Below are 27,748 nucleotides of genomic sequence, written 5' to 3'. Positions count from 1 at the left end.
GTTGTAACTCTGCCCTGGCCCGAGGTCAGTCAGTGAAGAGGAAGGGGCGGGGTTGGCAGGAGTACGCATGCGTCCACGTCCTCACCCGGGAGTGGCCGCTCTAGGCAGCGGGGAGGTCGCGGGGTTGAGGGGGCTGGGAAATGAGTGCGGCCTCTCCTCTATGGTCGCGGGCCAGGGGTACCCTCCGCAGTCGGTCCTCGGTGGCTTCCGGAAGTGAAGCGTCCAGCTCCTCCTCCTTTTCTGCGGGGGTCGGTGCGGGGGGCGATGGCCGGATCGGTCCCGGGGCGAATAGAATGGTAAGCTGCCGCAGCGCTGGGAACAGCGAGGGGGCGGCCCGGTGCTGGTCTTCGGGGCGTGGTGTGGAGGATGGACCGGGACCTCGTCGGCCGAGCTGCCCTGGTGGGTCGGAAGAGGCACGCGGGCCTTTCCTCACCCAGGCCGGGCCCCCCGGCAGCCTGTGTCCGGGCTACCGGGCGGCAGACCCCCGCTTGGCCGACTTTCTCATCTCGTCCGTGGGCACGCGGGTCGCTGGGCCTCGCCCGCGTCCCCTCGGGCTCCGCGGGTAAGAGGACGGGGGCGTCGCCTCCACTCCTCTGCACGCCTGGCCGCCAACAGCGCGAGCCACAGCCTGCGACCGCCCGCTAGACGGGTCTGGTTGCCAGGCACTTTACTGCCCCGACACGGAGAGGTGTTTCCCTCTTTTAAAATTGAGTAACCTAAGTGCCAGAAAGGAGAAAATGAAACCCCAGAATCATACCGGACCTGGGCTAGCTCCTGATTCCCCAGCCTCACGACTCAGAAATATGAACTTGTGCAAAAGGCAGTTTCCTCTAAAAAATTTTTTAAACGGTAGAGGGGAGAAAGAAGGCACAAATGAGTCCGGTTGTTGTCTAATTGGGGATCTTTGGCGGGTTAAGAAACAGCCCCCAACTTTGGTGGAAAAGAGAAAGTGAGAGCCAAAAGCTATCATGCCCTCAACTGTCGCCGTTGGGTCCTGCCCGCCAAAGCCCATTGGTCGGTCCTTTGGGTGGCCCTAACGTCACTCCCTGTAAGGCCAATACGAAGAAGATTTGCTCTCATCCTCAGGCACAATCCAGAGCATGTGCAGACTGCACGTGCCAATGAGATTTTTCTTCTTGTCACTGCTGTTTTGTAAATAGCCAGCCTGCATGTGTCCTGACTGCTGTGCTTTGTTTCTCTTGGCATGTTAGTAAACTTGTTTAGAAAAACTACTTATCCAGGATGCTTGTGCCCTTTTAAATATCTTGGGTACAACTTGACATCTAATCTTACCAACGACCTTTCAAAATTGATGTTATCCTGAACTGATAAATGGGAGATGAGGCTCGGGGAGAATAAATGGTGACCAGATTTGGAATCCAGATAGATCTCACTCCTGAAAGCACACTGTTTAGATTTTACCACCCTTCTAGGGAAATTATAGTCCAAGAGATGAGAGAAGTCTCTCTCTCTCTCTCTCTCTCTCTCTCTCACACACACACACACACACACACACACACACACACATTTTCACTAATGCTCAGAGGCAGGAAAGATTAATTTGGATATTGGAGGAGTTAGTCATTAAAGACTTCATTTAGGTTTTGTTATCGGATACCTTTGACCCCAGACATGGTGTGGAGCTGTGTTACAGATTCTGGGAAGAACATGAAAGTATAGAAAAATGCCCAAGAAGCAGGAATTAATAGGTGAGCCCACAGTGCAATGTGTGAACAGGGAAGTAGTAAAGGATAATTACAGTAATAGTAATAACTAACACTTACATGACACTTCTATATGCCAGGCACTATTCTGAGTGCTGTGCATATATTGATCATTTTAATCCTTTTTACAGCCCCTTCATGCAGGTACCATTAATATCCCCATTTTATAGATGAGGCATATGAGATAGAAGAGGTGAAGTTATTTGCTTCCAGTCATGCATCTAATAATTGGTTAAGCCAGGACTTTTTTCTCACAATTTTTATTGGTGCATTATAGTTGTACATATTCATGGGACTTGTTACTTATTCGTACAGGCACATAATAGCAATATAATTTGGCCAATATCACTTTCCAGCATTTCCTTCTCCCTCCCCATCTTCCACCCCTAGGTCCCTTTCTCTTACTAATCTCTCTTTGATTTTTAGGAGATCTACCCCCACCTTTGTTTTCCTTTTTCCTCTCTAGCTTCTGCATATGAGAGAAAACATAGGACCCTTAATCTTCTGGTTTGACTTGGTTCCTATAATGTGATGGTCTCTATTTCCATCCATTTTCCTGTAAATGCCATTTCATTTTTTTTAAATGGCTGAATAAAACTCCACTGTGTGTATATACCACATTTGGGGGCAGGAATTGGGGGTGGTACTAGGCATTGAACCCAGGATTGCTTAACCACTGAGCCACATCCCCAGTTTTTTTTGCTGTTGTTTGTTTGTTTGTTTGTTTGTTTTAAGAGACAGAGTCTCACTAAGTTGCTGAGACTGGCTTTGAATTTGTAATCCTCCTACCTCAGCCTCCTAAGCTGCTAGGATTACAAGCCTGTGGCACTACGCCAGCTTATATTCCACATTTTCTTTATTTTATTCATCCATTGATGGACCCCTGGGTTGGTTCCATAGTTTGGCTATTGTAAATTGTGCTGCTATAAACATGGGTGTGCATGTATCACAGTAGTAAGATGACTTTAATTCTTTGGGGTCAATACTGAGAAGTGGCGTAACTGGGTCATGTGGTGGTTTCAGGCCTAGTCTTTTAAGGAGCCTCCATACTGATTTCCATTGCAATTGTACTAATTTACAGTCTACCAACACTGTAAAAGTGTTCCTTTTTGTCCACATCCTTTCCAGCATTTTTTATTATTTGTATTCTTGATGACTGCCATTCTGACTGGTTCAGATAAAATCTCAGTGTAGTTTTATTAAATATTTTTTCAGTTGTAGATGTACACAATGCCTTTATTTTATTTTTTATGTGGTGCTAAGGATGGAACCCAGTGCCCTCCACATGTGAGGTGAACACTCTACCACTGAACTACAACCCCAGCCCCTCAGCGTAGTTTTGATTTGCCCTTTCCTAATTGCAAATGATGTTGAACATTTTTTTTTATATATTTGTTAGCCATTTGTATCTCTTTTCTTTAAGAAGTGTCTGTTTAATTCATTTCCACATTTATTAATTAGATTATTTGATTGGGGGGTGAGCTCTTTATATATTCTAGATGTTAATACCCTATCAGAAGAGTAGCTAGCAAAGATTTCTCCCATCCTGTGGGCTCTTTGAGCTGGCATTTTTAACTCAGCTTTTTGGCTCCAGAGTTTGGGCTGTTCAGTTGAAGAGTTATATTGATTGGAGCTGCAGGTATAGAGTACGTGCTTCACATGCTCAAGGTCCTTGGTTCAATCCTCAGAACCAAAATTTGAAAACTTATGTTGATTGCTAGCTGACCATAAAGATTCTTCAATAACCAGCTTACAACTATGAGTTTTTATTTCCTGTAGTAGGGAAGATTTTGCACACAGTAAGGGCTTCCTGGGAATGTTGTTTTGGGAGTTTGCTCCAGGAAGAAGAGAGAGGAGTAGTTAGCAAGGAGAGACATTGGAAGTGTTATTCAAACTTTATTTTGTTCATATCTTGTCAGAAACATATGTAAGCATATAAGTGGTTCTTTGAAACAGCTCTCTAATTTCCAAACTTTAATGCCTATAATAATCTCCAGAAGGACTTGTTTAAAATGTATAATCAGGCAAAGTGGCGCATGCCTGTAATCCCAGCTGCTTGGTCAGGTGAGGCAGGAGTGTTGCAAGCTGAAGACCCACTTGGACAACTGAGAAAGATCCTATCTCAAAATAAAGTTCAAAAAGTGCTTGGGGGGCTGGGGCTGTAACTCAGTGGCAGAGCGCTTGCCTTGCACGTGCGAGGCACTGGGTTCGATCCTAAGCACCACTTAAAAATAAATAAAATAAAGGCATGCTGTCCATCTACAACTTCAAAAAAAAAAAAAAGAAAAAAATTTTTAAAAAGAGGTGGGGGGTTTGTGATGTAGCCCAGTGGTGAACAAGTCCCTGTGTTCAATCCCCAATACAGTGAAATGAAATGATCAACCCTCCATAACCATGGATTCTACCTCCACGGATTCAGCCAACCATAGATCAAAAAATTTTGAGGAAAAAAAAAATTAGGGTTGGGGATGTAGCTCAGTGGTCAAGTGCCCCTGAGTTCAATTCCTAGTTAAAAAAAAAAAAAAAAAAAAATCAGAAAAATAAAATTTCAGAAAGTTCCAAAAAGTAAAACTTGAATTTGCCATATGCCAAGCACTGTGCTGAATCCCTGTGAATGAAGTGATGTGCAGGCAGACCCTGCCGTAGCCCCTTGCATTTCACAGATCTGTAATTTCTTTCCAGTGCCCCTTGGAAGCATTGTCTGTCTCTTATATTGTTCATGCATCAGTGTAGTTAGGCTTATGGTGGTTATATCTGTACTCAGCATGTATATACGTTTGTTTTTCCCTAAAGAATACAGTATAGCCCTGGGGTTGTGGCTCAGTGGCAGAGCACTTACCTAGCATATGTGAGGCACTAGGTTCGAACCTCAGCACCACATAAAAATAAATAAACAAAATAAAGATATTGTGTCCATGTATAACTTTAAAAAAAAAATACAGCATAACACCCAGGCACAGTGGCACATACTTGTAATCCGAGCAGTTTGGGAGGCTGAGGCAGGTGGATCAAGAGTTGAGAGACAACCTTAGCAACTTAGCGAGGCCCTAAGCAACTTAGCAAGACCCTATCTCTAAATAAAATATAAAATAGGGCTGGAGATGCTGTTCAGTGTTTAAAGAGCCCTGGGTTCAATCCCCAGTACCAAAAAAAATACAGTATAATAACTATCTGCATAGCATTTACATTGTAATAGGTTTTCCAAGTACTCTAGAGATGATTTAAGGAATACAGCAGGATGTGCATCGGTTATTTGCAAATACGATGCCATTTTATAAAAGGGACTTGAGTGTCCACAGATCCAGTCTCCTAGGACAGCAAAGGATAATTATGAATTCCTTTGCCTTGCTCCCCTTTCTTCTGCCTTGCTCCTAAGTTACTCTAGTTTTAGTTCACCAAAATTCCCAAGTGATTCTGATGGGATTTTAAGAGCTACCATTATAAGGAGTAGATTTTTTTATATATATATATATTTATTGGCACCACTGTGAGCTAGGCCTTCTCTTTAGTTTCTTTATGTGTTGGAATGCTGAAAATCGAACCCATGACCTGGTGCGTGCTAGGCAAGCAATCTAACCATGAGCTACACCCTCAACCGCCAAATATTTGTTGATTTGATTTTCAGCTGCAAATAACTAGAGTCCAGCTTTGTGCCACCTGCTGTCAGGTGTATTGATAGAATTCTGTGGTTTTGTTCCTGACCTCAAGGAGCCAGGGTTTGGATGAGGAGGCAAAAACAGGGCTAAAATAGTACTATGCAAAAATTGTAGCAGTACTGGTGAAACTCTACATTGTATACAACCACAAGATGGGATCCTAAAAACAGTGTAGCAGTGAGCTGAATGTGAAAAGGTTACATATTGTTTTTTAAAGGTTGCGTGTTTATGTTAGTTGTAACAGAATATTTTTAAACCTAGAGTTAAGGTATGTGTTACTTGGTAGCCACAGTAGTTTTCATACCTTTCGGAGTTGTTGACCATCCACAGGATTTTGTTACTGGAGAGTTCCTTGATTATATGCCACCTAACAAACTCAAGAAGACAGGCACAGAGAGAGCCAAGATTCCCTTCTCAGTCTGCCCTCATCTTGCCCAACCCCATTCAAGGTAATAAATCACAGGGCTTCAAAGTTCAGGCAGCAAGTCAACATCCAAAGGAGCTAGCTCCCTTTGGCCTAGTGATTTCTGACCCCGTCCAGAAAGAAAATCTTTTTGGAATTAAAAATATACAAGATTTCATGCAACTCTTGAATTAGTGGAAGAACCAATTTTGCTGGCTGCAGGAAATACACATAGTAATATTCTCTTCGTATTGCCACTCCTTCATTTCTTTCTTCCCTTCTTTTTTTTCCCTTTCATTTTTCTCCTTGGTACTGGGGATTGAATCAAAGGGTGCTTAACCCCTGAGCCACATCTCTAGACCTTTTGTTTCTGTTTTAATACAGGGTCTCACTAAGTTTCTGAGGCTGACCTTGAACTTTTGGTTATCCTGCCTTAGCCTTCCCAGTCCTGGGATTACAAGTGTGCGCCCCCACATCCGGCCTTCTTATTGCCATTGCTGACCCTTACCTTACTTACATTTGGGCACGATTATTTTACTTTTTATTTCATAGTCACTAGCAAAGGGTTAGCACTCTTTGGACAGTTAATAATGTCTGACGTATTCCACCCCTGTTTATAGTGGTGTCCCCAGAAATGGACCTAGAGTGCCAGAAATAGTAGTTCCCCCACCCATCCTCCTCCTGTTCCTATTGTAAATGTTTCTGCATACAACAGCCTGCTAACCCGAACAGCCACAATTTTGTCAAATCCTAGTTTGTTTTCTCTAGTTTGTTTTTCTCAACTGTGTAGTAGCAGCTCTCTGATAGGGCCTAGATGAAAAAGGAATAAATGAGTCCCTTGAACACATAAGTATTAATAATACTTCATTGGCTAATGAAGGATTTAAGTCAGACCATGATCTAAAGCTGACTTTGCCCCATTACTAATTAGGCTTCAGTTGTCTCTGAAAAATGGAAATGGTAGTGGTACTTATCCTGTAGGATTATGCCTTTCAAGTTATGGGGCTTAATAATATTAACAATTGACATTATTCTCTGGTTGTTAGGTAATATGTAACTAGAAGCCCACAGAAGCCAATTTTTTTTTTCTGTTTTGTTTTATGTGTGGTGCTGGAGATTGAACCCAGGACTCTGAGCATGCTCTGCTGCTGAGCCACATCCCCAGAACAAGATCTTTTTATTTATGCACTAAACATCTTTGTAAAAAAATGTTTGAGATTATATTGTTCAGACCAGAATCCTAAAAGTTAGCTCTTAAAAGGATTATTCCTAGGGTTGAGGTTGTGGCTCAGTGGTAGAGCACTTGCCTAACTCGTGCGACGCCCTAGGTTCGATCCTCAGCACCACATAAAAATAAATAAAATAAAGATAAAAAATTATTTTTAAAAAAGGGTTATTCCTAAATATTAGTCGTGTACTATAGTCACAATAAATGTATGTCGAATGAAAGGGTAGAACTATAATCTGCCAAACCAAGTGGTGTGAAGATTATAATTTCTAAAGAATTAACATTTGTTACTTAATGCAATCTTTATAAATTTAGGTATAAAAAAATTCTTGACTTAAACTCAGATGCATTCTTTTTTGATAAGTACAATAAAAATTATTCTGCTAATTGATTTTCCAAAATGGTAATGACTTTCCTTAATGGGTGACTAAAGAAGCAAATAGGTAACAGCAGTGCCACCACCTCCTTTGGGATAGGAGCCTTCCAGATAAACCTGTGGATGAGCATTCGAGCAAGCCAGGAAAACAACTTTCCTTCCAAGGAGGGAACAGCCAACTTGGTCCCAGTTCCCTGGTGACATAGCATTACTGGGAGACCGTGTGTGTCCTAGCCTTTTCTTTCACAGATGTTCAGGTAGTTGTACCTTGTCAGGTATGTCTTTGGGAAAACATAGAAAAGGTCATGTTGATAGACAGCTTGGAAGGGCCCAAGTCATTAGAGACTGTTCTCTGGGGCTTCATTCAGCGCCTTTCACACACCATCTACTACAGAGCAGGTTTTTCTGGCCTCTGGCTCCAAAATGGAATCAAAGTGGTAATTTAGAAAAAGGCATGAAAGACGTCATTGGCAGCCATTGTCTCAGACATAAATCACAAGCAGGCAACAGATGAAGACAGGAAAATCTATGAACTGACAACTCCAAAAGCTGACTGGCCTAAAGCCAGATAGCCCAGAAACAGTCGTGTACCATCCATCGACTCTGAAGGCAGCACACTGTGTGAATTTCACATTAACTTAATCTGTGTCATGGTCCCTTCGAGGGAAGGTCAGGGAAGTGACAGAGCCGAGGTAGAGAGGAGAGGAGTGGAGCCACTGCATCTGGCGTGCCCTGATAGAGGGACCAGAGTTTCTCCGCTCTGACTGATTCCATCATGCAGAACTAGACCCCAGCATTGTCAATCTTCTGACATATGAACCCAGGCTTTTTTTTTTTTTTAATGTTAGTACCAAAATCAATTAAAAAATAAGAAGCCAGATGTGGTGGCACACACCTGTAGTTCCAGTACTTAGGAGGTTGAGGTGGGAGAATCACTTAAACCCATGGAGGCCATCCTGGGCACCATAATGAGACCCAGTCTTCAAAAAAGAAAGAAAGAGAGAACACCCCAATAAACAAAGGCTGCTTACAGGCTGAACACTGTCCCAGGCTGGTGGTGGCTACTGGTGGGAGACTGTCCGGGACCCAGAGGATGGGTGCCCCTGGCAGGTGTTGTATCACTGTGAAAGACTCACCTGGTCCGTTGTAACCACTTCAGGAGGCAGGAGAGGGTAGTTCATTAGGAACCTTTTATCACAGGGAATGTCAGTAGTTCTTAACTTAATCTGTGTCATGGTCCCTTCTAAGAATCTAGTAAAATCTCCAGATTTCCAGCCAAGGAAATGCCTTGCATTTAGGCAGGGCATGGAAGTCAAACCTAAAGAGCTCTTGGGCAGATAAGGACCCACCATAAAATCAGAAACCTTTTGAGTGGCTCAGCCTCATAGCAACTGTGCTTTTGCTGCAGTCCTGTGGTGTTCAGCCTAGCATGTGAAACTTGCTTCAGTTTCTTGTTTTGTAGACTTTCCCAAACTCAGGAATCCTACACATTAGTTTTGCCCTAGGTGGTGAATGCTGCTGATTTCATAAACAGCAGTGTATCCATGTGAACAGGGCACCAGGGTGGGAATGGAATGATTCTCTTTCTCCCAGTCCTACCAAAGTCTCCCCAGTCTTCTCCAAAGCCTTTGAGACAAAGGGAAGACAGGGGAGAAGAATAGCAGCAGAGAGTAGCATTTTAAAACATGCTTCTTCTGAAATAACTCAGGAAGAGCTGCTGCCATGCTGCTCACATTTGCAGAGAACAGCTGTAAACATCCTCAGGATGAATGGACCTTCTCCTCAAAGAGACTGTTAAGCACTGCCAAGGAACTAGGGTGTGTTTACCCAAGTCAGAACACAATAGCTTGTAACTCTAGTGTCCAAGCTAGGTTTTATCACTAAGAGGCCTGCTTGCTCCTCCTCTTGAAAGTACTACTTTCTTTCATTAGTAGAAATGACTCCAATACATCCAAACAGAAGGAGTGGGAAAGAACAACTGAATTTGACAAAGGATGTGTACTCTTTCTCTGTTAGCTTTTAGTTTTTGTGTTTTTAGTAAAATGAAACTAGCAGAACTCAGAAGAGCTCAAAGTCGGTGCAGCTTCTCATTTGCACTTAAAAAAATAGTTAATGGCCACTCCCAGCTTTGCAAAATAAAATTTATGAAGTACACCTTTGATGTCAGTGTGGGATTTGTTTTCCCCCACGAAAAATAAACTTTCGGATCTGGTAGGTGAGGAACTGCTAGTGTATTCTAGTTTTTAAAAGGGTACTTCATGAGAAATGAATTTCAATATACATTGTTTATAATTCCCTGCAAGTAGCTGACATCCATAGATTTAGTCTCATTCTCATTCCCAGTTGCAGTTTTTTATCTCTAGCTACTCACTAGACATTTCTACCTGGGGTCTTGTAATTACCTCAAACTCTCAACTTTTCTAAAATTCAAGTTATATTTCCAAGACTGACACCAATTTGTTTACATTAACTGAATTTCTATCAGAAGTACAGTTTTTCCTCCCTCATTCTGAAACCTTGCCACCATCTTTGATCATTCTTTCTCTAGTCACTAAAGCCCATAAACTATTTTCTTGAATAGATTCATCTCTTTCTTTTTTCTTTCTTTTCCTTTGGGTTTGGGCTTTTGTTGGAACTGGGGATAGAACCCAGGGCCTTGTACATGCTGCACAAATGTTCTACCCGTGGGCTACATCCCGAGCCCCCAGGCTTTCTTTTTTGCTGCCTTGTCCCAGAAGCGGTAACACCTCATTTCTAACTTTCCCTAATTATTGTTCTTGTTTCCAGACCCTCTTCCCTTTTCAATGAGATTTATCCTCCTGAAGTGCAGCCTCACTGATCGCTCTCCTATGTGCCCACCTCTAGTTAACCTGGCACAGGAGACCCTGCAGCAGCACTGGAGCTCAGCTGTGTCTCTCGTGCTTTCAGTGAAGACACAGTCGGTGCCCTAAGCAGGCCCAGCCCTTGCACAGAAGTCTCTACCATCCCTCTGACACAAATCCACACATGCCCCTACATATATCTCAAGGACTGGCCCAGGACCCAGCCCAAGGAATAGTGTGTTCTCTTTATTATCTCCTATGATAATGCTCTCCATGTGGTAGTTCTTTCACCAATATTAACACAATAAAGGAACTACTGTATCAAAGTAATTCTCTTTTTTAAAACCTTTATGAGATATCTTCCACTTCCTTAGCAGTTTGAAGAGGCTGCCCAAAGGGAAGCACTTAGAAAAATTTTAAATGTTCCTAAACATGAATAATGAGATAATATGATTGTCCGGCATATGGTAAGTATGCCATAAATGGCAACAGTTTACCTGATGTGTGTGTGTGTGTGTGTGTGTAAGTCTAGAATTTGTTAAAAATGTTTATTTTTTAAGACTCTCTTCCAAAAAGAACAGTTTTTAATGAGTCTGTACAGAAGGCTGGGCCCCTTTTTACTATCGTCATTTACTGAGTAAATTTATTTATTATTTATGAAATTTATAAGTACCTTAGGTACTTACCTTTTTAGTACTGGATGAGAGACTTCTATCCCATTTCTAATACTGAGTTTAAAATGTATTTGTTTTATTCTCTGAGTTGAAATCTCCCATTAGTGTTTGACCTAAAGCCATATAACATGCTTTGTATAATATTATTGTGATTATTATGAAAGTCACACATTATAATTTAAAATAGTTCAGTAGCTGGGCACAGTGGTACAGCCACTAAAATCCCAGCAACCTAGGAGGCTGAGGCAGGAGAATTGCAAAGGTTTTTTTTGTTCATTCGTTTGTTTTTTGGTACTGAGGATTGAAGCCAGAGGTGCTTAACCACTGAGCAACATCCCCAGGCCTTTTTTAGATTTTCTTTATTTAGAAACGGAGTCTGGCTGAGTTGCTTAGGGCCTCACTAAGTTGCTGAGGCTGGCTTTGAACTCTTGATCCTCCTGCCTCAGCCTCCTGGGACTGCAGGTGTACACCATTGTACCCAGCTAAGGCCTGTGTTCTTAACCACTGTAACTCCAAAGCTTGGAGTGGCCAGTGTGGATGGTGGAGAGTGATGTCTATTCTTCACAATAATGAGATTGAACAGAATAGATTAAACAAAGGGGAATGAAGGGAAGGCAAGGGAGATAGGAATAGGAAAGTCAGTGGAATGAATCTGACATAATTTTCCTATGTATATATGAAAATAAGTGAATCCCACTATTGTATACATCCACAAAATGGGGTTCGAATTAAAATAAGATATAATCTATGCATGTGTTATTTTATCAAAATGGATTCCACAGTCATTTTATAACTAAAAATCATTAAAAATAATAATTTAAGCCACAATAATGAGAGGGAGAAACTCTTACCACAACACCAGAAAGAGTAAGAACAATCATTTCTTTAGCCTCAGTTTCTACCGTATGCCATCCTAGCCTCTTTTCTTTACTGTCTAGTCCTCATAAGAAGGCTTGAAGGTCCATGAACTGTTAGCCACGTTCCACAGTTGAGAAAACGGCTCAGAGACCTTGGTCACTTGTGCAGAGACAGAACTGGGGAGTTGAGGTTCTAACTCCAAGGCCTTTGCTTTCGTGCTGCGTGGGATCTCCAGATGAGCATGAAAAGAGAATGCTCCATTGACGTTTGCGTATTTTGCAACATTAGAGTGTTTCTGTGGCACCAAACTGACAAATCCAGAGGGCAGAGTACACATGTTCTGGTTAATTTGGGGAAAGAGGGGATATCAAATCATGGGAAGTTGGCCTGGCTAGGGCACCTGAAAACAGGGCTTCCCTTACTCCCTGGAATTGCTCTAATTAGAGCCCCTGGAATCAAGTAATTTATGAAATAATAATTGCCTCATAAAAAGGCAAGTTGTTGTAGACAAAGTATTTCATTTACTTGATGTAGATGTGTTGTTCCCAGCTCCAGACATTTTATTGGACCAAGAAGCTAGTTACTGAAAATCATACCCTAGAAAGGACTTTCGAAATGTAATTGGAATCCTGAGGTAATCCTAGCGCATACAGGTTGTATGTGGGCAACTTCTTGAGACCCTGTCTCCAAATAAAAAGAACTGGGATGTAGCTCAGCGGTCAAGCTCCCCTGGATTCAATCCTCAGCACCCTCCCCAAAAAAGAGAGTGAGTATTGGATGGGATGATGGAGGAGCTGAGAATGCTGAGGCAAAAAAACACCCTACATTTTGAAAGGACATTAGTAAAAGATCCTGAGTTCTGTGGTCTACCCACAACTATACTTCATCACACGTTGAAACTTATGATGAATAAAACAGAAAATGTAGTTCCCTGGTAGAGTACTTGCCTAACATGTGAAAGGCCCTGTGTTCAATTCCCAGCATCCCCAAAAATATAAAATTTGGAGCTTTGGGCTAGAGTATAGGTCAATGATAGATCATTTGTCTATCATGAGCAAGGCCCAGGGTTCAATGAAGCCCCACCACTGCAAAACATAAGTAAAATAAAAGCAGAAGTTAGAGCTTTAATATAGTGACAGTAACCTCCAACAACTACTGTTTGTTGTGTTTTTACTGCTTTTTTCCCCTAGATTTGATAATGCCTTGCTGCCATCTCCGAAGTCTGAAGTTTTCTGTGTCTGTGGGTCCCAGAATTTGCTGAAAGATGGAAGAGCCTCAGAAAAACGATGCCACCACAGTGGGCCTGGAAGATGACCCTCTCAAAAGCATGGGCCCTCAGATTTCTGTTAGTGAATTTTCCTGCCATTGCTGTTATGATATCCTGGTTAACCCGACCACCTTGAACTGTGGGCACAGCTTCTGCCGGCACTGCCTCGCTTTATGGTGGGTGTCTTCAAAGAAAACAGAGTGTCCAGAATGCAGAGAAAAATGGGAAGGTTTCCCCAAAGTCAACATTCTCCTCAGGTATGTCGGGATTGCCTGGGTAGCGCAGCTGCTGCAGTGTGGCTTCTTAGTGGCAGTGGGCATGTTTGTAAAGCCCGCAGGCTTGGAGCTGTCCATGGTGGTCATTCTGGATCTGCTAGACTGAGAGTCAGGGAGCTCAGGACCTGAAAATCCAAGTTCCCTTCCACACAGCTGACTGTCATTGGTCTATCCTTTATTCCACATTCCAAACTGCCCTCCTGTCTGTCTATCTATTTATTTATCTTTAGTTTTGAGACAGGGTTTTACTAAATTGCCGAGGCTGGCCTTCCAGAGTCACTGCCTAGCTTGGTTTATATTTATTCTGAATGAAGAAACGAAATAAATTCGGTTGTCACACCATTGCTTTATAGTCCTATGTTATATAATACTTACTGATTTTTTTTTTATTACCGAGAACACCCTAATAGACAAAATGGTGACACTATACAGTTATGATTAACTGATATTGATTTTCAGAATCTTTAAATAAACTCTGTGCCCATCATCACATTGAGTTTCTCACACATGGCCAATTGGAGGACCTTTCAGGTAGCTGGTTCTCTCCTCCTTCTCTACAGTGATAAAGTCCTGGGAGGCATTCCAGGCCTGTCTGGCTTCCTCAGGATTCCCCTCTTCTGAAGCCTTAACAGTGTGTCCAGCTGTCTTGATATCAACAGAGTAACAGAATGCTTCATGAAATCATTAACCCCGCATCCTCTTTTTTTTTCTGTTCCTGTCAACTTTGCTTTACCTAAAGGTTAATCTTAAATAGAAGGATGGGTCTCTGATTTTGTGTGATTAAAAATGAAAAGAAGCAGACCGCCATGGTGCATGCCTGTAATCCCAGTGGCTCAAGAGGCTGAGACGGGAGGATCTCTAGTTCAAAAGCAAGGTGCTAAGCAACTCAGTGAGACCCTGTCTCTAAATAAAATATAAAATAGGGCTGTGGATGTGGCTCAGTGGTCACGTGCCCCTGAGTTCAATCCCCAGTACCAAAAAAGAAAATGAAAAGAGCCAGCTCTCCCGTAAAACCTGGTGTGGGCCTTCTCTTCCTACTGAACTTTGCTTTTTTCCCTCCTCACAAACTAATCTTTAATGACATAAGTAATGCATATGTACATTCATTATTTTCATTCTTTTAAGCAGAGAAATACTGGAATATTATCGATCAAGCCAAAGACCCCTTTGGCCTTTTCTCCCCCATTTTAGACCTTTTCTTCTTTTTCCCCAGAGTAATTTTATTTATGACTTAGTTGTTGTTTCTTTCATATTTTTAAAAATACTTTTGGGTATGGGGATACAGCTCAGTTGTAAGGTAGATAAATTTGAGACATACATAACATTGAATAAAAACAGTATATTGAAGAACCACCCAGATAGTATGCCACTGAAGTGAGAAAACATTTGTATTTTCTATTAGCACATATGTGTTTAAAAGTATTTTTTTGTTGTTGTTATTGGGCTGGGGACTGAACCCAGGGCTTGTGGCATGTGAGGCAAGCACTGTTTTGCTTTGTTTGTCTTTGTGTTTTGGAGGGTATTGGTAATTGAACCCAGGAGGGCTTTACCACTGAGCTAGATTTCCATTTCTTTTTTAAATTTTTTGAGCCAGTGTCTCACTGAGTTGCCCAGGCTGGCCTTGAACTTGGTGATCATCCTGCCTGAGCCTCCTGAGTCCCTGGGATTACAGGCATGTGCCACCTCATCTGGCCATTTAGCAATTGTTTCTAGTGTTTTACCATCAGATCTATAGCAGGTATTTTTGTCCTTCTCCTAGGCATCTGATCATTATTAAATATTGGCTATTGGTTTTATTTTGGCCTTATATTTAATTTCATCATTATATTTAATTTCATCAAACACTTGTCTTGTGATTTTCCTCTCTTCTCCGTAGGGATGCCATTGAAAAGTTATTTCCTGATGCTATTAGGATGAGATTTGAAGACATTCAACAGAACAATGACATAGTCCAAAGTCTCGCAGCCTTTCAAAAATATGGGAATGATCAGATCCCTTTAACTCCCAACACGGGCCGAGTGAATCAGCAGAGAGGAGGGGGGTTCTTTTCCGGAGTGCTCACAGCTTTAACTGGAGTGGCAGTAAGTCTGTCTCTGTTCCTCTGTGCTCCCCACCCCCATTTCCACTGCAGTCAGTTCTGATTTCTCGTAAACCATTGATGACTGATGACGTACGTGACCGTGTGTAACACACTGTGTACATTGAAACCTGCTGGGCCATGTGATTTCTTCAGGAATGTGGCTTACTCAAGTAGGCCACATAATAGTGCCCAGTAAATGTTAGCTCTGTGCTGTCCAGTACTCCTCATGACCTCTGCAACAACTGAGGGCACAGGGCAAAAAGGTGGCAGAACTGGAGTTTGAGACCACGTCTGGCAGGCTGAAGCAGTTGTAAGAACACACCACTTCATTAGGTATTTTTAAGTTCCATGTTGCAAAGACCTAAATGTTTTTCCTATAGAAAAGGCACAAGTCAGTTTTGCTGGTGAGTCAAGGATGCATCTGCTTCTAAGCACCCTGCACTCAGTTCTCTTCTGACCCCTGTTCCCTCACTGCTCCACAGTGAGCAGAGACATGAGTCCAAGGACAGTTTTGCCCTCCGGTTCTCCATGGTGGTGGCATTGTCCCTCCTCCCTGTACACAGCTGGCATCATTCCTTCAGGCTCACCTGCCAGCCCTGTCCTAGGCTCCTACACTCAGAAACTGGCCTCTCCTGTTCTAAAGTCCCTGTCTCTTTCCCTAGGTGGTCCTGCTTGTGTATCACTGGAGCAGCAGGGAATCTGAGCATGACCTCCTGGTCCATAAGACTGTGGCCAAATGGACGGCGGAAGAAGTTGTCCTCTGGCTGGAGCAGCTGGGCCCATGGGCCTCTCTCTACAGAGACAGGTTTTTGTCTGAAAGAGTGAATGGAAGGTGAGGAGCATATTTTCTGACATGCCATGGATATTTTTGGCAAAAGCTTCTTTGAAGTCAGGTACAGTGGCATCTGCCTATAATCCCAGCAACTTGGGAGGCTGAGGCAGGAGGATCGCCAGTTCAAAGCCAGCCTCAGCAACAGCAAGACCCTGAACAACTCAGTGAGACCCTGTTTTTAAATAAAATAAAATAGGGCTGGGGATGTGGCTCAGTGGTTGAGTGACCCTGAGTTCAATGCCCAGTACCAAAAGAAAAAGAAAAGGCCTCATTGAGATAGAATATACATGTCATAAATTTCACCCCTCTTTTTTTTGGGGGGGTGGTGGTGCTGGGATTGAACCCAGGACCTTATGCGTGCAAGGCAACCACTCTATCCCCAGCTCAAATTTACCCATTTATAATGAATACAATACAGTTGGTAGTTTTTCCATGTATTCATAGATAGGTTTAACTATCACCACAGTATAGTTTTAGAACATTTTCCTGACCCCAAAAAGAAAGCTCCTATCCTTTAGTGACTCCTTATTTCTCCCTCTCTAATCCCCTGGAAAACACTGTTCAATGTTCTGTCTCCAAAAATGGATTTATCTTTTCTGAACTTTTCATGTAAATGAAGTCATAGAATATGTGGCCTTTTGTGTTTGGCTTTTCACTTAGCATGATGTTTTCAAGGATCACCCTGATGTAGCACATATTAGTGCTTTATTCCTTTTCATGACTAATAAATGCTTTATTGTATGGATAGACCAAATTTTCTTCATCTGTTCTTCAGTCAATGCACATTTGGGTTGACTCTGTTTTGGGCTATCATGAATACTGCTGCCATGATGATTCATGTGCAAGTTTTTGTGGGGACATATATTTTCCATACCCTAAGTGGAATGTCTGGGTCATAGACTAACTCTGTTTTTAACTATTTTTCACAGAGGCTATATTATTTTATGTCAGTGACATTTTAATTTTTTTGTTGCTTCCTGATTATAAAAGTAGCATACATTTAAAAAAAATAATATAGGGTTATATGATTTTTTTAATTATTTTTTCAGGTGTCAATGGACCTTTGTTTTTATTTATTTGTATGCGATGCTGAGAATTGAACCCAGTGCCTCACACATGCTAGGCAAGCACTCTACCACTGATCCATAACCCCAGCCTGGATTATATGATATTGAAAATAAAATATCCTTTAATCCTGTTCTTCAGAGAAAACTACTGTTATTATATTGCTAGATATCTGACCAAAATATTTTTGGAGGGTGAGGGGTGATAGGGATTGAACCCAGAGCCTTGCACATGCTAAGCATTGTACTCTGCCACAAGCTCCACCCCACCCTCAGATTTTTTTCAGTGTTTATATAGATATAAACACTGAAAAAAATCTGATTATAAAACTAGCATACTTTTTAAAAAATAAAATAAAGGTATTGTGTCCATTATATATATAATTTTTTACATAAACTAAAAATACAATTGTACTAAATAGACCTATGTTTATGTTTGTGCATTCATTTATTTACATACATGTGTCTGTATGGGGTTATGTAAATACCAGGTGTTGATGGTACTAGCCACTGTCAGGAGTGGCGTCTGCCAGGCTGCCAGATTGCCCTGTTGCTCCACCTCCCACCTTAGTCATTCCCCATCACTGAGTTTTTAACACTTGACTCTCTTTGGAGTCATTTTAATTTGATTTTTAAGAATTCATTTCCCAGGATGGGGTTGTGACTCAGTGGTAGAATGCTTGCTTTGCATGCATGGAGTACTGGCTTCGATCCTCAGCACCATAAATATAAAGTAAAGATATTATGTCCATTTACAACTAAAAATGAAAACATTAAAAAAAAAAAAAAAGAAAAGAAAGAATTTGTTTCCTAGGCTGGGGTTGTGGCTCAGTGGTGAACCACTTGCCTCACATATGTGAGGAACTGGGTTCGATTCTCAGCACCATGTATAAATAAATTAAAAAATAAAATAAAGATATTGTGTCCATCTACAACTAAAAAAAAAAGAATTAGTTTCCCTTGGGGCTGGGGTTGTGGCTCAGTGGTAGAGCATGCACATGCAAGGCCTTGGGTTCAATCCTCAGCACCACATAAAAATAAATAAATAAAATAAAGATATTTAAAAAAAAAAAAAGAATTCTTTTCCCACTGGGCATGATGGCACACACCTGTAATCCCAGTGGCTGGGGAGGCTGAGGCAGGAGGATCACAGATTCAAAGCCAGCCTCCGCAACTTGGTGAAGCCCTAAGCAATTTAGCAAGACTCTGTCTCTTATAAAAAGGGGCTTGGGAGGTGGCTCAGTGGCTAAGTGCCCCTGGGTTCATACCTAGCACCAAAAAAAAAAAAAAAAAAAAAGAGATCCCCCAAAATTGTATCAGTAATGATTTATGAAATTTTTAAATATATTTTTATATAGTAACTGGCAAATAGTAGTCATTCAGTTATTTGCTGTTATTAACGCTACTACATCTATGTAAGCTTAAAGTGTTGTCATTGATAAACTGGGACTCAGTGTGGAAAATTTGCTTCCAGTATGTGATCTCAAGAGAAATCTACCTCACCCCTCCACAGATTGCTTTTAACTTTGACAGAGGAAGAATTTTCAAGGGCACCATATACTATAGAAAACAGCAGCCACAGAAGAGCCATCCTCATGGAGCTGGAGCGTGTCAAGGCACTAGGTGTGAAGCCCCCCCAGAATCTCTGGGAATATAAGGTAAACTATTTATTCTTTTAATAGAAAAAGTATAGAGTACAACATAGCAATCATGTATATACCCAATGCTTAACTTAAGAAAGAAAATGGCAAAGGCACAGTTGAAGTCCCTAGCACCCCACCCTCTCTAGAAGCAACTGTGCTCTTGCAGTGGGTGCCATGGATCCTTCCAGAGCTTGTTTTCTTTCTGTCTACTATGGTGGTGTCCACAAGCAGCAGGAGCATTGTTTTACATGCTTGAACCTTAATGCAAGAGGTATGAATTTTGAGCAGACCCTTCTGCAAGTAGCTTCCGTCTCTGTGACTCTAGTTCCCGCTCTTTTTCTCTTTTGTTCAGTCTTCCATTGGACACGTGTGGTGATTTGTGCGTGGACACTGCAAGAATTTCCGTTTTTGCTATTAGAAGCAGTTCTGCTCTGACACTCCTAGGAAGTTCTTAGGCTTATGTACAGGAGTTTATGATATATGTTGAGGAGCAGAATTATTAGGTCACAAGTAATGCCCATCTTCAGCCTTATTAGACATTGAGAAATAGATCTTCAACATAACTGTACCAACTGGTTCTTCACAGACAGGATTTAGTGACTACTGTACTGTAAAGGGAGTATAGTACAGTATATCTGGAATGTACCAGCTCATACCCTAAAAAAGACATCTTGGAGAAAAATATCTAACAGCCAATGAACTTAGAGGGGAAATGCTCACTCAAAGTTGAACAGAGTACAAACTAGTCAGAAGACTTGGGCTTTTTTTCCCTTATGCCATTATCAAGGTTGAGAACATTTCATACGAAGAAAGAGGCACTCTGAGTTCTGTTGATCATGAACAGTTGCAATTCTCTGGGGGGATTTTATCATTAACATTACAATTTAAACTGCACCTGGTCTTGATCTGTCATTTCATTTCTCTGAATTTGGAATGTAGCAAGACTCTGGGGCCACTTGCTGAGGCTTATAGGCTCCCCAAGGACACACTGACTGCAGGAACACAAGCAAGTACCCGCACAACTCTTTGTGCCTCTTTCTTCCTCAGTAAAATGACCTCAGCAATTGTTCATTGCAGCATCATTGGTTGGCAGCACTTAGAAAATAGCCCAAGTCCCTATCATTAGGGATAGGTTAAATAAATGAGTCACAGATATTCAAGCTCCCATTCATAAAGGAGGAGGTGACTGTGCTAATGAGGGAGGAGAACTGGGGTGTGGCTTGGGAGTAGAGTCTAGCATGCATGAGGCCCTAGGTTCTACCCACAATGCAAAAATGAAGAAGGAAGAGGATGTTCAACTTGTATTGCTAACTAAAAGAAAAGCACATTAGAAAATATCTGCATGTGTATCTACACATACGTTTGCACATAATAGAAAAATCTAGAAAGATATCCAAACTTTGTTTTTCTGTTTTTGATGCTAAGAATGGAACATAAGGCTTCATGCATGCCAAGCAAGCCATCTCCCACTGAGCTACATTCCCAGCCCCCAACTATTGAAAGTGGCTTTGTCTGGAGAATAAAATCAGATGGGAGGGGAAATTCTGTCAGCTAATCAGCTCTGCATCATTTGAGGAAAAAAAAAAAAATACTTTTACTGTGTGCATTTATTGCCTTTTTAAAAAACTTATTTCAAACTTTTTAAAGAACAGGTATGGAGTTCCTGAAGTAGAAAGTTTGTTTTGTATTGTTTATTTTTAATTTAAAAAACCCTACTTCTTTTTTATCATAAACTATTAATTCAGCTAATATAGTTAAACCATAGACTTTATGTAGCCAATATTGGTCCTAGCATGGCTTTTAATACTGACATGACATTTCTGACCCTCTAAATATGAACACACAGTGACCACCTAATTAAAATATGTACACCTGCTCTTAATATTAACCAGAACAAATGGGAAATTTATTTTGGCACAGGCATCTGCCACTGTATCTGGCAAGTGAAAGACTAGAAAAAAAGATACAATATGTCCGTCACTCCCAGAAGTTTCCTCCTGACCCTTTGAAAATCTTCCCTCCCACTACTCTCCATTCTAATAGGTGTACAGTTGTCTCTACTGTCATTTTAATACGCATTAAACCAATGACATTAACCATCTTTCACCTCTTACTTGCCATACTTATATCTTCTTTGGTGAAGTGTCGCATTTTTTAAAAAACATTTATTTTTTAATTGTAGTTGGACACAATACCTTTATTTTATTTATTTTTATGTGGTGCTGAGGATCGAACCCAGGGCCTTGCACATGCTAGGCAAGCACTCTACCACTGAGCCACAACTCCCACCCTTAAGTCTCCATTTTATTTGATGCTACTAAGAGTCAAATAAGTTGAATCATTTCTAAAGTTTTTTAATCAGGAAAAAATAAATGTTTATTCACTATAATAAAATTTTGAAAGATTTACAGAAGTGAAGAAATTGCCCATAATCAAACACAATTAGCACTGCAGTTTGTTCTCTTTTCTCCTAGTCTGACTAGTTTAAAAAGCCCTTTTGTTTGTTGATTCATGCAACAAACATGTATTGACTGTGTGTTGAAAGCCAGGTGCTCCTCAGCAAGGGACTACAGACCTTAGTAAGACCCTGCTGTCCTGGTGCTAACACCAGCAAGATCATTTTGCTACATATCCATGAGTCTTTTTTCACCTAACTTTGTTAGCATTATCTAAAGCATCTCATACTCTTTTTATTTTTTATTGCTGAATTGCTGAGGCTGGCCTTGCACTTGGATACTCCTGCCAATCCCAAATCCCTAGGATTACAGGCATGTGCCACCGTGAATGGCTCATACTCACATTTTAATGAACATTTGAATTCCATGCATAATATCTCATGTGCTTTGCTTAGGGCTCAGATATCCGTGGTTTTCACTGTTAACACACAGTGCAACATGAAATGTGAAGCCTTCTCTAGTTAAAAGATTATTTTCATTAAGTGGTGCCCACTTACAGATTGGTTAACTTAAACATTTAAGACTGATATATTTTGCCAAACTGCTTTCCCAAAAGGTGTTCTAAGCTTCTCAACAGCCCCAAATAGAGATTGGATTTTTCTACCGAGTAGCCCAACAGATGGATTACTTGGCCTCTTCCTGCCATTCATTCACCCATTGTTTGTGCACACCATGCAGAAAGGCTGATGGCAAAGGACACAAGACCACTGAAGGAGCACAGGTGGGGAGCTGGCCACTGTGGTTGTAATGGCCCTGTGCCTGCCTTGTCCTCTGCAGGCCGTGAACCCAGGCAGGTCCCTGTTCCTGCTGTATGCCCTCAAGAGCTCCCCGAGACTTGGTCTGCTGTACCTGTACCTGTTTGACTACACAGATACCTTCCTGCCCTTCATCCACACCATCTGCCCTCTGCAGGAAGACAGCTCCGGGGAGGACATCGTCACCAAGCTTCTGGTAGGTCTGCAGAGTGCCTGGAGTGGAATCGGAGCTGTGGCTGTAGGCTGTCAAGGAAGAGCAACCGATAACTAGCCTTCAGAGAATTTTGCAGGGAGAGCCCCTGCCAAAGAAAGTAAAGTAAGACTTTCCCCACACCCAGAAACCCATTTAGTTTTTTCCATTGCATAGCCAGAGGGGTAACCCTCTGGACTTAAAATATTCCTTTAAAAAAAAAAAAAAGCAATTTCTTGTCTGCTGACAGGACCCCAAAAGGATGGTTACCCGTCCTTGCACAAGACAGGATTCATATGTGCCTTACTGTTCTGATGGCCTCAGAACAGTAAGCCATCACCCAGTGGGCTGGTGGGAGTCCTCACATCAGCTGACCTTAGTCACATCTGCTGGCCTCAGGGCTCTCCTGAGGATGGCTACCCACAGTAGGCAACCATTTCTTCTGTTTTGCCCACAGGACTTTTCAGAGTTGTTGGAGAACTCCTTCCACTAGGGTGATTTCTCCCTGTTTAGTTGGTCATTTGAGAGTAGTCCTTTGCTTTGCTTCCCATAGGGCTAATCCTTCTGATCTGTTTGTATTAAAAAGTGTCATGGGTATAGGAATTGTTATGTATAATCCATACCTGTCCAATATTGAAACAATTTCAAAATCTCCAAAGAACCTTTTTAAACACTAACTTCACCCAAGTGACTTCAGCCTTGAAGGCAATTTTTAGGTTTTGTTTTTAAAAGGTTTTTTTACAGTGCTAGGGATTTAGCCCAGGGTCTTGCACATGCTACACAGTCACTCTACCACTGAGCTACCCCCCAGTCCTTAAATGTAGTTTAAAACCTGAGTAATGAATTTACACAGTATTTCCTCTATACTCAGTTTCCAGCTGTTATCTCTCAACTTGGAGCACAGAAATTGTAAAATGTTTCCCTTTTAACAATTTGTATCAATCCATACTTGGTCAGCAAGCTATTTTTTTATTAATATTTTTAGTTGTAGATAGACACAATACCTTTATTTATTTTTATGTGGTGCTGAGAATTGAACCCAGTGCATCACATGTTGTAGGCCAGTGCTCTATCACTGAGCTACAACCCCAGCCCAACAAGCTATCTTTTTTATTTGCAAATGTTTATAATTGAAAACTTAGCCAGGTGCAGTGGCACACGCCTGTAATTCCAGCAACTTAACCAAACCCTCTCTCAAAATAAAAAGGGCTGGGATACAGCTCTATGATAAGGCGTTCCCAAGTTTAATCCCCAGTATTGCAAAACACACACACAAATCCAAAAAATTACTTTCTTAAGGTATGTGGATGTCTGTTTTTAATTTCCCTGCTCTGTTATCATTCTACCACAGCTAAGATGTCAAATTTAGGAAGTGTTTTGAGTTGTCCACACAGTGACAAAAGAGTAAAACGCTGGTTAATTTAAAGTCATTTCTACTCTATTGCTCATAACACATGCCTGTCTAGATATAACTTCTGAGCTTCCACGTTATGTAACAAGCACCCCAGATCAACCTTTTTGGTAACAATTAACTTCTTTAAGGTTCATTATTATAAGAGAATTTGATGGCTGAAATTATTATTTTAGATTGTTAGGTTCTTATGTATGTGTGTGTTTTAACAAACGTGACGCTCCTTGATTAATCTCGTGTCAAAATCAGTCCACATGATTTTTGTGACTGGGTGTGTTCTTTTTTGAGGATCTGAGAGAGCCCACTTGGAAACAGTGGAGGGAATTCCTCGTCAAATACTCCTTCCTCCCATACCAGCTGATTGCTGAATTTGCCTGGGACTGGCTGGAGGTCCACTACTGGACATCACGGTTTCTCATTGTTAACGCTATGCTACTCTCGGTTTTGGAGTTATTTTCTTTTTGGAGGATCTGGTCAAGAAGTGAGCTGAAGTAAGTGTGTTTCTATGTAGAAGAGGGATGAAGCAACAGGGCTGGGAAAGAAACAACAAGTAGGAGAAAGGTCTTCAAAGCATTTCACATAGTTGAAAAGGGAAAAAAATTCCTTCTTCTACCAAGACTCTTTAGACTCTGGTTTGAGAAATACTGCATGTGCAGTGAATAGGAAAATCACCTGTTTAGGAGGTGGGGGTTCTTTGTGTTCATTGTTATTAAAGTGTTTTCCTATATATCTTATTCCCACATAATAACAAATCATGTTGTTATTTAACTTTCTGTGGCTATGACAAAATACCTAAGGGAGAAAAACAACTTAAAGGAAGAAAGATTTATTTTGGATCATGGTTTCAGGCCATAGTCAGCTGGCTTCATTGCTCTCAGGCCCATGGTGAGGCAGAAACAACATGGTAGAAGGGTGTGGCTGAGAAAAGCTGCTCACATATGGTAGCCAGGAAGCAGAGTGAGAGAGGCAAGGACAAGAGGGACCCAGGCCAAGATGTAGACCCCAAGGGCATGCTACCAAGGACTCACCCTTCAACCATGTCCCATCTCCTATAATTTCTGCCACCTCCAATAGCTCTGAATCCATCAATGGATTAATCTGTTGATGAGCTCATGATTCAATCACTTCCCAAAAGCCTCACCTCTGAATATTGCTGCACTGAAACCAAGCCTTCAACCTGTGAGTCTCTAATTCTATTCCAGATCCAAACAACAATTCCCATGGGGTGTGTGTATATGTGAAGGATTTTACTAATTAAGGAATAAGCAAGTGAGAAGAAGAGGGTCCTTTGTGGAAAACAGTAGTATGTTAGAACATAGACCTGTTAGGGAATTCTGTAGGCATGCATCTGACCATGCTCTGCCACCAACTGGGACAAGAATAGCTTCTAGATTGATTCAGGAAATGAGAGCATTAGACAAGACAGTCTCTGGTTGCAAGTGACAAAAACTAGTCCAAATTGGCTTTCCTAAAAAGGAAGTGCCCATTCAGGGCAGCAGGTGGGATTGGCCCCAGAGACCCAGGTGCTGTCCTCAGGCTGACTGTCTCCCTCTCCTGGTGCTATTCTTTCCCGTAATTTAGCCTGTCATTGGCTCTTCTCACATGAGAGCCTTCTGCTGCTCCAGACTTTGGTTGGACCACCTTACCAGCCTCCCCCTGGTGGGATGGAAGCCCTTCTTTCCCTGTGACACTTGTAACAAGTCTCAGAGCCCATGTGCCTTTGCTCTGGTTGGCCCAGCCTGGATCCCATGTGTAGGACTTTCCTTGTTCAGGCTCAGACATGTGTTTACCCCACAGCTAGTAGCTGGTTCCACTCTGACCCATCATTCCACATGGAAAGAATAGAGGAAGGAGGGCTGAGGTGTGGCAGAGTGTGTGGCATGCTTCAGGCAATCTCCAGTACCCCCTGCCCACCCAGAATAGGAAGACTAGGGGAGGGAGATATCCCCAAAGCAAAACTCAGAAGATTTTCCCAGAAGGGGACAAATACTGAGTAGACAGAAGTAATATATCTGCTACTTCCTTTCATCCCGACATCCATGACTTGCAGGATTCTCAACATCATCAGTCAGAAGCAGCCAAATAAATGGCTCTGGGAATCTGCCAGGAATCCCTCGTGGATTTTTATTCAGCAAACTCATTTATTCATGCAGAGAGTATGCATATTCATGACCCTGCTATACCCCTGGCTCTCTGTGGGACCCTGCATATCTTTTGGTAAAAATACAACAGTCTATACTAAGAACCTACAGCCTCGCAAAGAAAGTATGTATGTTAAGAAACTCATAGAAGGGCTGGGGTTGGGCTCAGTGGTACAGCACTTGCCTCAAATGTGTGAGGCGCTGGGTTCGATCCTCAGCACCACACAAAAATAAATTAAATAAATAAAGGTATTGTGTCCATCTACAACTAAAAAAAAATCTAAAAATAAATAAATAAAAAGAAAGAAACACATAGAAGTGGGATGGCGATGGAACAGCTCAGGTTCCAGGTGTGTGGTGCGAGGACCAGGCAGCAGTGCCCTGAGGAAGCACCCATAGTCTGTTCCTGGGAGCCAAAAAGGAGTTGGTTGTGCAAAGGTGTGTCTCAGGCCCTGGGGACAGAAGACAAGGTCTCTGTGGGCCAGGGACGTGGAGAGCGCAACCCAGATCTGAGCCCTTGAGCACCTGAACTGCCCTGAACCATTTCTCTTCTCTTTTCAGGACACTTCCTCAGAGGATGTGGAGCCATTTTTGGAAAGTGTCAACACAGGGGCTTTTTGTGGCCATGTTCTGGCCCCTCATCCCCCAGTTTGTGTGCAACTGTTTGTTTTACTGGGCCCTGTATTTCAACCCAATCATTAACATTGATCTCGTGGTCAAGGAAGTTCGAAGACTGGAAACGCAAGTGTTGTGACTGGCACTGTCCGGGCTCTGAGTGGGTCCTCCAGTCTCCCCAGTGCCTGAGCTGATGCTTTGGAGGGTGAGGGAAGAGGAGACTTCCTGTTTCTACCCATGGTAAACAAGGTGCTGCTTTGTATGACAAAGGCTTCAACCAGGTCCTCTCTTCTCTGCCTGTGGCACACCATGGCAGCAAGCTAACACCCCAGTACATGGAGGACTGTCTGTGGCCCACACAGCCATCGCCTCACAGGGACCTGACTGGCAGGACTCAGGGTCCTCAGAGGACACAGTGTGGGTGACGTCAGAAGGCCACCACATCGGCATCTCCCTCCCTGCCTCAGTTAATGACAGGTTCCTAGAGCCAAGACCAGGCTTGTTTGGGCCAGGCCTGTCCTGTATGTCAAGTTTAGGAAGACAGAGATAGGGTTTTTGTCATAGGCATAAAAAGTTACACATTAAAAAAAAAGGGGCGGGGGGGGGGGGACCCAGAATCCAATCAACAATTCTGTCTGGTTGGGTAGTTGCTGGGTTTCAGAGGAAACCTCTAAAATGATTCAGTTTGAGATTAGAATGATGGTCGGCTTTTCCTCACTGTTTTTTTGTCATTGTTATTGTTGGTTTGTTTGTTTTCTGTTTGGGGTGGGGCTCCCTTTCTCTGAGCTGGGGCTTGAGTGGCTGTCAGGCAGCACCCAGAGCTCCCCTCAGGCTAAGCTGCATCAGGCTGCTTAAAGGCATTGCTTTGGGGTTTTGTTTTGTTTTGTTTTTCAGAATTTAATCTGTAATATCCAGGGTAGACTCTGCATTCATGCATTGAAGGAAACATTTTATAAATTGACCTCACACTGTATAATGTGTAATCTTTATTGACCTCTTGTGGTATGTGAGCAGCTGGCATAATTATACCAAGTGCTGTAATTGTGCACACAGAGTGGGAGGAAGGGCTGCCTTTGTTTTCCTCAGTGTGAAAACTGCAAGTGTGAAGTGTGAGCTATGGACTGCCTGGAGAGGAAAACCCGCATCCACAGTGTGGGGGAGCTCCATGAACCATTCATTAACCCCTTCCACACTTAAGTGAAGATTTCACTCAAACTTTTCATCTTAAAGTTTGGAGAAATTACTTGAAATAAAAATAAAGATTTTTATACAGATAAA

At 42.0% G+C, this 27,748-nt stretch overlaps 1 protein-coding gene across 1 annotated transcript; it reads left to right on the top strand.

Moving 5' to 3' along the window:
• The first annotated feature begins 109 nt into the window (after positions 1-109).
• Positions 110-27,748, top strand: Bfar (bifunctional apoptosis regulator). Its single transcript, XM_046440507.2, has 8 exons — positions 110-296; positions 12,932-13,265; positions 15,160-15,364; positions 16,026-16,195; positions 18,773-18,917; positions 22,136-22,309; positions 24,003-24,205; positions 26,417-27,748. Exons 2-8 carry the CDS (start codon positions 13,006-13,008, stop codon positions 26,607-26,609), a joined length of 1,350 nt encoding a protein of 449 aa, XP_046296463.1. The 5' UTR covers positions 110-296; positions 12,932-13,005; the 3' UTR covers positions 26,610-27,748.

The sequence above is a fragment of the Marmota monax genome, unplaced genomic scaffold (assembly GCF_021218885.2).
Source record: "Marmota monax isolate L192 unplaced genomic scaffold, Marmota_monax_Labrador192_F-V1.1 WCK01_AAM20220418_F8-fsc00035, whole genome shotgun sequence".
Taxonomy (NCBI): Eukaryota; Metazoa; Chordata; class Mammalia; order Rodentia; family Sciuridae; genus Marmota; species Marmota monax.
This window is presented reverse-complemented; position numbering and strand designations above follow the sequence as displayed.